This window comes from Bacillus rossius, chromosome 13 (assembly GCF_032445375.1).
Source record: "Bacillus rossius redtenbacheri isolate Brsri chromosome 13, Brsri_v3, whole genome shotgun sequence".
Classification (NCBI taxonomy): Eukaryota; Metazoa; Arthropoda; class Insecta; order Phasmatodea; family Bacillidae; genus Bacillus; species Bacillus rossius.
The window spans coordinates 18,482,557-18,495,439 of NC_086340.1; the positions used below are offsets into that span (position 1 = coordinate 18,482,557).

Genomic DNA, 12,883 nt, shown 5'->3' on the forward strand with positions numbered 1-12,883 from the left:
CTTGCCGACACAGAGTGAATGTATGAACTGTATCTTGCCGACACCGAGTGAATGTATGAACTGTGCCTTGCCAACACCGAGTGAATGTATGAAACTGTGCCTTGCCGACACAGAGTGAATGTATGAACTGTGCCTTGCCGACACCAAGTGAATGTATGAAACTGTGCCTTGCCGACACCAAGTGAATGTATGAAACTGTGCCTTGCCGACACAGAGTGAATGTATGAACTGTGCCTTGCCGACACCAAGTGAATGTATGAAACTGTGCCTTGCCGACACAGAGTGAATGTACGAACTGTGCCTTGCCGACACCAAGTGAATGTATGAACTGCATCTTGCCGACACCAAGTGAATGTATAAACTGTTCTTTGCCGACACCGAGTGAATGTATGAACTGCGCCTTGCCGACACCGAGTGAATGTACGAACTGTGCCTTGCCGACACAGAGTGAATGCATGAACTGTGTCTTGCCGACACCGAGTGAATGTATGAACTGTGCCTTGCCAACACCGAGTGAATGTATGAACTGTGCCTTGCCGACACCGAGTGAATGTATGAACTGTGCCTTGCCGACCCGAGTGAATGTATGAACTGTGTCTTGCCGACACCGAGTGAATGTATGAACTGTGTCTTGACGACACCGAGTGAATGTATGAACTGTGTCTTGCCGACACCGAGTGAATGTATGAACTGTGCCTTGCCGACACCGAGTGAATGTATGAACTGTGCCTTGCCGACACCGAGTGAATGTATGAACTGTGCCTTGCCGACACCGAGTGAATGTATGAACTGTGTCTTGCCGACACAGAGTGAATGTATGAACTGTGTCTTGCCGACACCGAGTGAATGTATGAACTGTGCCTTGCCGACACCGAGTGAATGTATGAACTGTGTCTTGCCGACACCGAGTGAATATATGAACTGTGTCTTGCCGACACCGAGTGAATGTATGAACTGTGCCTTGCCGACACCGAGTGAATGTATGAACTGTGCCTTGCCGACACCGAGTGAATGTATGAACTGTGCCTTGCCGACACCGAGTGAATGTATGAACTGTGTCTTGCCGACACAGAGTGAATGTATGAACTGTGTCTTGCCGACACCGAGTGAATGTATGAACTGTGCCTTGCCGACACCGAGTGAATGTATGAACTGTGTCTTGCCGACACCGAGTGAATATATGAACTGTGTCTTGCCGACACCGAGTGAATGTATGAACTGTGCCTTGCCGACACCGAGTGAATGTATGAACTGTGTCTTGCCGACACCGAGTGAATGTATGAACTGTGTCTTGCCGACACAGAGTGAATGTATGAACTGTGTCTTGCCGACACCGAGTGAATGTATGAACTGTGCCTTGCCAACACCGAGTGAATGTATGAACTGTGCCTTGCCGACACCGAGTGAATGTATGAACTGTGCCTTGCCGACACCGAGTGAATGTATGAACTGTGCCTTGCCGACACCAAGTGAATGTATGAACTGTGCCTTGCCAACACCGAGTGAATGTATGAACTGTGCCTTGCCGACACCGAGTGAATGTATGAACTGTGCCTTGCCGACACCGAGTGAATGTATGAACTGTGCCTTGCCGACACCAAGTGAATGTATGAAACTGTGCCTTGCCGACACCGAGTGAATGTATGAACTGTGCCTTGCCGACACCCAGTGAATGTATGAAACTGTGCCTTGCCGACACCGAGTGAATTTAGAACTGTGCCTTGCCGACACCGAGTGAACGTGTGGAACTGTGCCGCAGGCGCGGCAGAGGCTGCTGAAGGAGAACCAGTTCCTGCTGCAGCAGCTGGAGAGCGCGTACAAGGAGCTCCACTCGCTGCGCGACCACGTGGGGGAGGTGCGACAGCAGACCGTCGCCTTCATCCTCGGCCAGATGGAGACCTTGCACATCCAGAAGGACACCCACGTCTGACGCCGCGGCTGAGTCCTCCCTCCCCTCGCCCGGGGTCCGAGCTTCCCTCGCCGTTCCCCTCGCGCAACGAGCTATACCGGAGTTGGAATCTAGTCGGCACGCCGAAGTCGTGCCACGACAGGCTGTTCGCAGAGAGAGAGAGCACACCGTCCGCCGAGACGCGGCGACCGTTTGGAATCCCCTACGCGGGGATGTATGTGTGCGGCACCTCGGGTCCACGAAGCCTTGACGTCGAAGCGAGAGTATAATACTTTGTACCTACCTAATAAAGTACGTACAGGGAAATCTTTTTACAACATACCTGAAATAAAAAAAAATTCTTGTTGTTTTAATACTCGAGGCTCTCTCTAACATGCCACATTGATTATTTAATTTTTTTGTCTTAAATTTTTATTTGAAGGCATTTTACATTCTGTCTCAAACAGTGGTGAAATCATTTGCGTGACTTTTTACAGCTTGAAAATAATGTTCCGTAACCATATTAGAAATATAGTGCGCCCCCCCTCCCCCCCCCCCCCCCCCAAAAGAGAGCTATTTAAGTTAAAATTAAAAAGAAATTTTTTTATTAATTTAATCAATAGAAATGACAAGAAAATGAAATAATGGATTCAGGGCAAGAGACCCTACCTTAATAATGAAAGTGCTTCACAGTTAAGGTAACACATCTCGTGGGAATTCAAAGATAGGTACTTTGTAATGAGGTTTCACTGTATGTGCATAGATAATGGAGATTACTATATGAGGCATAATTTACATACCTATTTTAATCATTACAACTGCGAGCAACCACTAAATGTAAGTACATGAATTATGTAGGGGGAATATAAAAGAGAAAGTTATTGAGTAACTAAATCAAGGAGAGAGTTAGAATTATTCTGATGTAAAAGTATGGAATTCATGGTGAGAGTGGTAATACACAAAAAAATTTTACGACAAAAAACATTAATTTGCAATTGTACAAAAAAAACATGCTGTAAAGAAAAATACCAGACATTTGTTTAAGGATGCCACAAATGTACATTAAATAATGTGGGTTTCCTTATATGGTAATTTTTTTTAGCTATCACACAATAGTACTGAAGTACAGAATAATCTTGATTTCATGTTAGGAGAAAAAAATGTGCTGTAATTTGTACAGTACCTTTTAAACAGAAACATCACACTGTACTGTGATACATTAGTAAATTTTCAGCAAATAGCCATTCAGTAGAGAAAATATTGTAAACAAAGAAATAAAGAATCTAAGTGACAGTTATATATATTACACTAGAATAAGTCACAAATTTTCTTAGACTGATCAAAAGTTGGGATTTTTGTATATCAAACAGAAATTAGTGTTTTATTACTTAACTTGTGTGCTTCAAACTTATAGGCCTATCAGTAGTAATTAAGAAATTATAAATACATGTTCAATGTTTGATGGAAGAAAATATTTTATAAATTTATTGGAAAGTATATTCACAACTGGATATGCATTTACATTTGCTACTGCTTTAATAAAAACAATGCATTATCATTTATGGTATTTGGGCACAATCTTATCAATTTATTAAAATTTATGGCCTTTGATATCAATACATTTTTATAAAAGCCATTGAAAAAAAAGTTTAGCATTCCATTTATTTAGACATTCCATGAATAATTGCCTTAGAAATCTGAATTTTATCTTGTGCAAAATATTTTTTCAGGACTGATGTTCATTTATTTAAAATGTTTGTATAAAAAAGGAGAATAGCAAGTAGTCAAATAATACCAAGTTTTTACATTTGTAATTATGATTGGATTACTAGATATTTTAAATGTTACAAAAATATTTTATATACTTTAAATAAATTTTGTACTATCCATGGATTGTTTCATACGAATTACTGGATTCCCAAGTTGGGAAAAATTTGCTTGGTCATGATTTTGCATATGACAAATAATTTAAAACAGCTGGATGCTATTACAGAAAATAAAATATAAAACATTTTTACAAAATTTTGAAATGTGATCAGAGATAAATACAAATGTCTAGTGATAGCAACAAAATTTATTTATTAGTTTCTAGGTTTTAAGACAAGTAACATTATTATATCAGCAAAAATGTCACTTATTCACATGGTTAAAATGCCATTTAATTAAAATAGTTTGAGTAGAAAACAGAGGTATTGAAGTTGGTCATAGATCAATGTTTTCAAAATCAGTAGGTCAGTGTTAATAGAGTCTGTAGTCACTCAGTGTTTCTGAAGTTGTTAGTACAAGTAAAGTTGGTAGTCCAAAAATGGGAAACAAATTACAGCTTTTTTCAGAACTAAGCAATAAGGAAATGAGAAACATTTTCAGTGTTTTAAACTGGAGCACAACTGAATGAAGGTTGATGTTTTCGAAGTCCGTAGGCAGTTAATAAGTCCATGTGTTTGGATTTAATAGTGAATGTTTCAATAAGGAAATTGTTTTTTGAACAGGCAAATGGTAGGCTGACAAAGTTTTATGCTAACATTTCTTGTTTGGTAGTGGCAATACAGCACTGTATCACCGCAATTCAATATAACTGAAGGCAAAAAGATGAAGTTTAACTTGATGTCATAAAAAAGGGGAAAAAGGTAAAACCAATATGTAACGTCTGCACAAAGTATACACAGTTTTTCACCTCAGCCAATGGAACTATGAACATATCCTTTTTGGTGATTTAATTGCCATGTTACAGTTCTATTGAACACCCTTACAAATTTCTGTGGCTAAAAAGTTGTTTTGGACCTTGATGAAGCAGTCTGCTCCTTACTAGACCATAATCGAGCATGGATGCTGCTTTGCATCCCACTGTCACATGGTCCAAAATCAGTGCCAGTTGTGTCCCCGGGAAGCTAAAATATTTGTATTAGATGTAATGCACTGTAAATGTTTTACAAATTACCAAACGCACAAAAGCAGGAATTCATCATTATGTAAGCATCTACTCTGACTAAACTGCAGGAGTGAGAAGTAAAAGAGGGTGCTGAATCATGACTATAGACAGGGCCGTCAGGCCTGAAGCCCAATCACCAGGGAAGGAGACCCGGTTAATGTGTGAAAATCTCAGCTATCGGTATACGGCACTTCATGGGAGTAATGGATCGGGAAGTCACATGGGACGAAAATGTGTTACCATGTTGCTGCCATCTGTGGCGGATGGCACTAGTCAATGTTCATTCAGACAAAGGAAAACTTTATAGGATTATCTGTTTAGTGAATTTTAACAGGATAGGCAGTATTTTAATCAAAGTCCTCGTCAAAAATCAGGTCAAAGGCAACGGTTTAGTATTTTTTTCCAGTATTTTTCGCTTTTATCGGAGAAGTTTCTTTATATAGCTTAAAATTTCAGTCTGCAAATAGAATGATTAGATAGTCGATGCAGCTGCTACAGCAACCAATTCTAGTAGCGGGATTGGAAACTACGTGAGCTTCGCCTCAAGAAATGTAATTGAAAACACAATTTTTGTATATTTATTACGCTCAGCATTATTCCACGTTAAGTTTTGTGTCGGACTTTCATATTATAATTTTATTTGCAACATGAGAACACATAAATTCGCTCGATACCGATGTTAGATGTTCACACATCACTGAAAGTACTGTAAGACTAGCTCACTTTTTTTTTTTAAATGCTTGTGTTTATTTTGATAAAAGAACGGAAATTACAAGTCTATTGTTAATATAATTCATTGTAAACCTTATAAGTTATGTGATACGCACAGATCGTGTTTATCGTTGTAGCCACAGTAAAGTTAACGACTTAAAATATTTTTTTTATTTGTAGGGTTTGAAAAGTTGTACATTAAATAACGAAATTTATTTCCCCGGGCCCTTGGGTTATCTTGATGGCCCTAACTATAGACCAAGAAATTTGGAGGGTTTCAATGCCCGGTGGGCTAGACATGGCGGTGTTAAGTTTTATGGAACCTGTATCATTTTTTCATTGGCTGTTGTCCTAGAGAGAAAACATTTTATTTTTGAATGACTAATGAGATTCAAATGTTTTTGTTCATTTGTTTTTTTATTGGTCTTGAATACTTAAAGGGCATACAAAACAATTATGGTTAAACTAAAGATGTCCAAAGACGCACACACGTATTAAGAATTTAACTTTTAAAATTAATTGTAAAAATTTCTGGGCCTTTAATTACAGCTTTAAGAAAAAGATCTGTTCACTGTGTTACTTGGGGAAAATTATGCTACCATGAGAAACTGGTATGGTGTCCTTCCTTAACACAGAAAAATTACTTAGTGCTAAACATTATAGAATGAATGACCTAAACATAAATACATAAGAAATATTTGCTTTTTGATAGTTTAAATATGTAGTGACAATAGAATTAACTGTTTTCACATCTAAAAACAGTTAGCAGTAACAATATCTAGGGATGCATTTTATGATAGGCTCTATAAATAGTAGCCGTGTGAATACTCAACTATTGCTCGCATCACACCTCAAAACATTTTAATTCAAATCCCAATTATTGTGTTTAGTATGAAGTTCAAAACATGCTGTATTTTCTTGTCATAGAACACAAATACTACTTAGTCACATAGTTTTTTACTGTGGAAAACTAGAATAGAAACAGAAAATGCTACAACACATTTACTGTGATAATTCATCTGCTGAAATCTAGTACTGTTGTGGTTCTCAACTTATGGTTTAATCTTTATCTTCACTCGGAACATTTTCAGAATATTTATCACACAATGAGTTAGGCTCCATTACCATAGGGTAACTTATACAGCCAGATATACAAATTATTAACTCTATTGGACTTGTGTTGAAATGCACATTGAAAATATTTTTCTTTGTCCTCATTCACCAATCTGACACTTTCGTTTCCTATAAAAACAATTGAATATCATGGCTCATTAACTTTATAAATATTTTACAATGTGGGATGGTGGTTAAATCTACCAGAATTTACTACATTTTAAGTAGCACCTTTTTGTGCACTGAAAATTAGAAGTGTATTACAATTAATGTCATCATACACATGTAAGACACTCATCAACAAATAAGAGAAACTTAAATAAATCACAATAATAAACTTTCATTAAGGATGCTCAGTCAATAAACAGTTAGTGCAAGTCAACTGTCACATTAAGATAAAGTCTCCTTGACACATTAGGGAAGGAAGAAAGAAAGAAAAGATGTATCTCATAATCGAAAGCATTGTACATTCGAGAAAATACCAGAGGAACCTTGCATACAAATTGCATCCTCATATGAATAATAAATTTTAACAACCTGCAATGATTCCCAGCCTATGACCACTTCAGTTCTACAACCCTAAATAACCTCCATCTTCTTTTTTTTCCACTCCCATTTCCTTTTCCACTCTGCCTTTATTTGTCACTTGTTCCATTATTTGTGGCTTAACTTGAGACTTTCTTACTTTACAATTATTATTAGCTAATGCCCGGCATGCATTAATATGCCTCTCAATTTTTTTTGTAATTTGTTTGAAGTCGTTATCTCTCTAAATGTCCCTCTATAAATTTCACTATATATATCTACAAATCTAAAAATCTCTCTATCTATATATGTCTGTTTCTATCTATATCTCCATCTATATCTCTGTACACACATATCCCTTGCTCTATCCCTCTATATATCTCTATATATCTGTGTATCTCCCTCTTTCTATACCTCTCTTTAAGTCTATATCTTTATCTTTACAAAACAGAAGATGAACATTCAAACATTTATGTATATATATTTTTACCTATATATTTTTTATCTATCCTTTTACCTATCACTGGTAAGTCATAGGTTTATAAAAACACTTGCGTATTTGAATGCTTTCAAAATTTCAAAGCAATCCATGAAAAACTTTAGGAAATTGAAGATTTTGAGCAAAGGAACATTTAAATTTTTTTATTTATACAGATTCAGGATTCTTACTCACAATTTCTAAATTTCCTTTCTCCTTATTGCCCATAACATTTTGAAATTTATCAATTCTGCAAAGGCTTGAACCTTCTCCCCCTCTCCCCCCAAATTGACTGCTATTGTATTCCTCACCAAAATATACCCTCACTGCCTCTCATTATTATTTTGTTTGAATCATTCATGGTTCATGATTCTGCTGCATGCATTACTTTTGGTATATTAGGATGTATGCTTGCATTGCAAGTTAAGAATATTGTATAATTGTTGATCGGATGAAATGAAAAAAAAAAATTCTACCAACCATTTTTATAACTGAAAACTGTCTGAAAGGAGTTCTGACTTTTCATGACTGAAAGATGAAAGTTCCTGAATCATTCAGGTTGTATTGGGGCATCAAAAGTGAATGTAAATATTAAAACAATTATTAATTACTTACTCTCAAAGAGTTCTGTATTATTAACATTTAAAAGTTAAAATTTGATCAACACAAAATGGAGTCTTTGCTTTTTAAAGAAAAAATAAATAAATTAAAACTATGATTAATTAATTAAGGACTCTCTCTCTCTGAAAATATTTTTACTGAATTTGCAATAACAAGGTTTGTATTAACCAAACTATTACAAAATTTAAACACATTTTTCTAAAATACCCAAACAAATTTCAAATAGAGTTAAAATTATTTTTTGTCATTTAGTGCATGCATAAAACATTTAAAAAAATTTATTTGGTACAAGGAAATTGCGTAAAATTTTATACAACAAAAAATTTTTTTTTTGGGATTGTAAAATAAAATTTAAGGATTGCTACATATGTAGTTCAAAAAATATATTTGGTACTGTACTACTTTTTAGAGAAATTAAGACAGAAGAACAAAGCGAAGATCTTTGTAATATGTAATAACAATAACCATACTTTTGAATCAAACAAATTACTTAGCACTATAACTCATGTATTTTCAAGGGACTGTGAAAACACATTTATATTAATGAGAGGTTTGTAATAACAGAGTTTTTATTAATAAGGTTTCTCTGTATTCTTAGATTTTCTGGCTATTACAAAACATTTTATAAATTCCCTACTATTATTATTCATAATGTTTTCTGTTTGTGGGTGGCCTGATAAATATTAATGAAAACAATTGAAATGACTGTAATGACAAACTTCAAAGCATTCAAATCATAATTGAAAGAAGAAGAAAAAGGTTTGTCCAACATTCATTGAAAATGTTTTGAGACCTTCAAAGTTAAAGGGCTGAAAGAATAAATATTTTAAGAGGACCACTAAAATAGATGTAGATCAATTATCACAGCTTGCTTAACACAAATAATGTATCAATTACATCTGGGGAAAAGTACATACAGCTTCAAACTATAAACAGTCTGATATCATATTTAAATATTTGAAATTGAAATTGTTTCCTATATTAACCAATCTGTACCACATAAAATTTGATAAGATATTGATGTAGTGCCTACATGTTAACTTAGTATAAAAAATGCTGAAAAAAAACTAGTTTAGTTGAACTCATCGAAATTGTTTCAATGACAAATTTTTGTAGTTTCATATAATGTTGTATGTATTTAATGTTGTTAACACTTGTAAGCATTAAGTCTAGTAAAATTCATGTATCTGTTGTGTCAAAATAATTGTGGCATCATACAGCTAACATAATATTACCAGTAATGTGGTTTTTGTAAAATCCTTGAGAGGAACTGCAAACTTCATAATAAAACACTGGAAAATATACCAAAGAATGCTAAATATGCTAAACATACCAAAGCATTACAATTGTGCAAGATATAAACTCAGTATCTACTAATTATTTAATGTCTCTTATTCTTTCTTAAAAGTTGTAAATTATGTTTTATGCATGTTCCTGTTCAACAAATTCCACGGTTATTTATCAGACAATTAACTATAAGTAATACACTAAATGTAGTTATGTATGTTTATTTTTTACACTCCGAACTATAGTTTTTTTTACAAAGTAAGTCATTACAGTTTCAATTTAAAATTTGATTTTTAACACAATGACTTCTAAAATTTTAAATAGAAGACATTAACATGAATCTTATAAAAGTTGAAATTTGTTTTCCCAACAAATATTTAGGCCTAGTTCAGTAAATTTCACTTCTTTAACGCATTTCACCTTTTAAAAAATAATGGATCTGTCGAGAATGGTAGCTGGCACGTAATGATTTGTGAACAAACGTTATGTAAGAGGTACAGATAATGCACTTACTCATTCAAGTGACAATCATGTAGTTGCACTATCAATGACACACTACCTTATCATGTGCCTTTTTACTTTCTCTTTCAAGTCAGTATGCTTGTAAGTTTTTTTCAAAATCCGGGAGTCTACAAGTACCTTGTGAACCAATTTCAGGTTATATCAGGACCTCCTGATGAAATATTCTTACAAAATTTATGTATCACAATGAAATTTTTATACGGAATAAGAACATTTAAATATAGAGCTACTATTTACAAGAATGTATTGATTTTTATGTTAGGAAGTTGCAAATATGTTCAGTTATAATTTACAAATTATATAAGAGTACAGTCTCAAACTATTACAAATTTGTGACTATAAAGTGAAGAGAGGCATCAAACAACAAAAATGGATGACAGCAAAACCTGCTGTAAATTAAAGTTTTGTGGCTTCCTGCACTGTTAAGGTTCATTTCGAGATTCACGACCCATTCCTCCACTTTGTTACTTTTTTCAAGACTTAGAGACAACCTGTATAATTAAAAGATTTCAGAAACAGCATCAGATGTTATTAAAGAAATGAGAGTTGTAAAAATTTTTTGAGGGAAATGAAATGAAATTGCAGCTGCAGTAATTCAGTCAACTGTGGTACAGCTCAGAATATTAAGGGGCAGAGTGACATACTAGCAGTACACATACTAGTACAAAGGCACACTACCGTCCACTGTACGCTACCGTCCAATTGCACTGATGGAACCTCTTATCGTAACAAAATCCACGCAGAAGTAAACATCAGCCAAGAGGGCCAAAACATTAGTCTGGGGTCAGAAGTACCTAAATTAAATTGCTTGGAAGAGGTAAAGCCAAGAGTTAATGGGTTAATATTTTAACCAATTTCATTGTTATTGTTTTCATTTTCATGAATGTGTTACATGTGTCACATTTTATGTATCAAAACAAGAAACTCTGTTATAAGAACTTTATTAGAACTGGGGGAAAAAAATTTTGTACATAAATAATTATTTAAATTTTCAAATAAACAAAAAAAATTATGGGATTAATGTTACATTTTAATAGACCAAATCGTGTAATTCAGGTGAATTTAGTTGCAATTTGTGTTTTCCCTTGAAATCAGTATTGTATTATGCATTGTATTGACTTCCGTATCTGATATTATTTCAGTTTAATTGTTATTCACCATACAATCTTGCCTCTGGCTTAAAAACATTGAGCTAGATTTCACACTAAGCTAAAGTCATCAAAATGTGATTTTTGAATATGAATACAAATAATAAACTATTTGTACTTGATTCAACCTCGAATGCTAACACTTCGAAATTACAAATAGGTACTTGTTTGCTCAACATAGCATACCTCGTGATTTTGTCATTTAACCAACGTTCACTGCTGAGATTGTCATTTGTGCGGTATAAATACCCTTTTTTGATATTTAATGCAACATTTTAACAACATGCAACATGTATTAAAAGTTTTTACCGCTCCTATCTGCTAAACAGTAGGGTAAAAAATTTCATAAACAATTCAAAACATAGCATATTTTTCATTTCAAACTTCAAAACAAAATATTATTTGTATTCTTTTCTTCACACGCACCAGAAGTGAGTAAAAAATAAACAAACGTCAACAACCATGGACTAAAACACCACAAAACACAGACACTCTAGTGAGATGGGCATCAAAAGAAGTAATCATCATAGTTTCAACGGCGTATAAATCGATGGTCACAATCGTCTAACACCATGTGATACAGTAGCAGCTTACTTGCTGTATACATCTATGATGAAACAGATGTTGCTACTAAAAATATATATAAAAATATGTAAATAATGGTTTAAGATTTCAGATGAAATTAGCAAAAATTTTGTTTATAATATTGCTACAATTTACCTGGCTCGTTAACAACGAAAACTCATTAACAATTAGGGTTTAAATATGTAAATATTAGCTCACTCGATCACTAATTTGGGAATACAACATTTTTAAAAAAGATCCACGTTGCTATGGATTTCACTGTATTTTGATGTTCGTGAAAATTTTCTGGATCTCTATGTAGAGTAGCAGGTTGTGGAAAATTGGCAAATAGGAACAGAAACGAAAGGTTTAAAGGTTTAACTCAAGAACGACAAAGAGATTTAGTGTGAAGTAAAATGTGAGATTTGAATAGAATTGTTTAATTATGAAAAATCCAACGCACTTCCTAAACTCATTACATAAATGCAGAAAATATTAAATCATGAAAAACTGTACTTAGCATTAGCAATGAAATACAAATGGTCTTACACAAGGTACTGTGTTAAAATAACTAAAATTAGAATATGGAACATTTCACCAAAATTATCACCAACAAAAATTTTTTAATTCTTGTCTTAACAGAGAGCTAACAAAAAAATTCAACATTCCAAAGGTCTTTTTAAGTTAGAGAGAATTTCTGATAAAATTTAAAAATATTGTATTTTTGATGCCACAATTAGTTGCTTGCTGTGTAATAAACGTGTTCAAAACAACACATCTGACATACTTAGAGGGACCACCATATATGCTTGTATTATCTTCACAATCAACAACTGTACAAGAAATAAGTGTGCTGTATGTTCCCTGAGTAATTGTTGTACTCTGATTTCTACCGCTTTGTAAAAATAAATATGCATAGAACAGTAAAAATTTTTTTTGTTAAATTATTTATATTTCGCTAAAAAAAAATGTTTCGCACATGAAATTTCTTTTTGTGCACACTTACTGTTATAACATTTTTAGCAGACGGTGCCACTATAAAGGATGAAATTTACTGTGTAGACAATAATGGAAAACTTAACAAACGTTGGCAGAAA

The 12,883-nt window shown here is 34.1% G+C and overlaps 1 protein-coding gene across 4 annotated transcripts in view; it reads left to right on the plus strand.

Annotated features, from left to right (window-relative positions):
• The window catches only part of LOC134538301 (ras guanyl-releasing protein 3-like), a 224,174-nt gene extending 211,458 nt beyond the window's left edge, over window positions 1-12,716 (plus strand). For all 4 annotated transcript variants that reach the window (XM_063379494.1, XM_063379495.1, XM_063379492.1 and 1 more), the window contains exon 14: window positions 1,760-12,716. In XM_063379494.1, coding sequence (XP_063235564.1) covers window positions 1,760-1,930 — 171 coding nt within the window. In that variant the 3' untranslated portion in view covers window positions 1,931-12,716. The remainder of the gene's footprint in view (window positions 1-1,759) is intronic.
• Window positions 12,717-12,883: the final 167 nt, after the last annotated feature.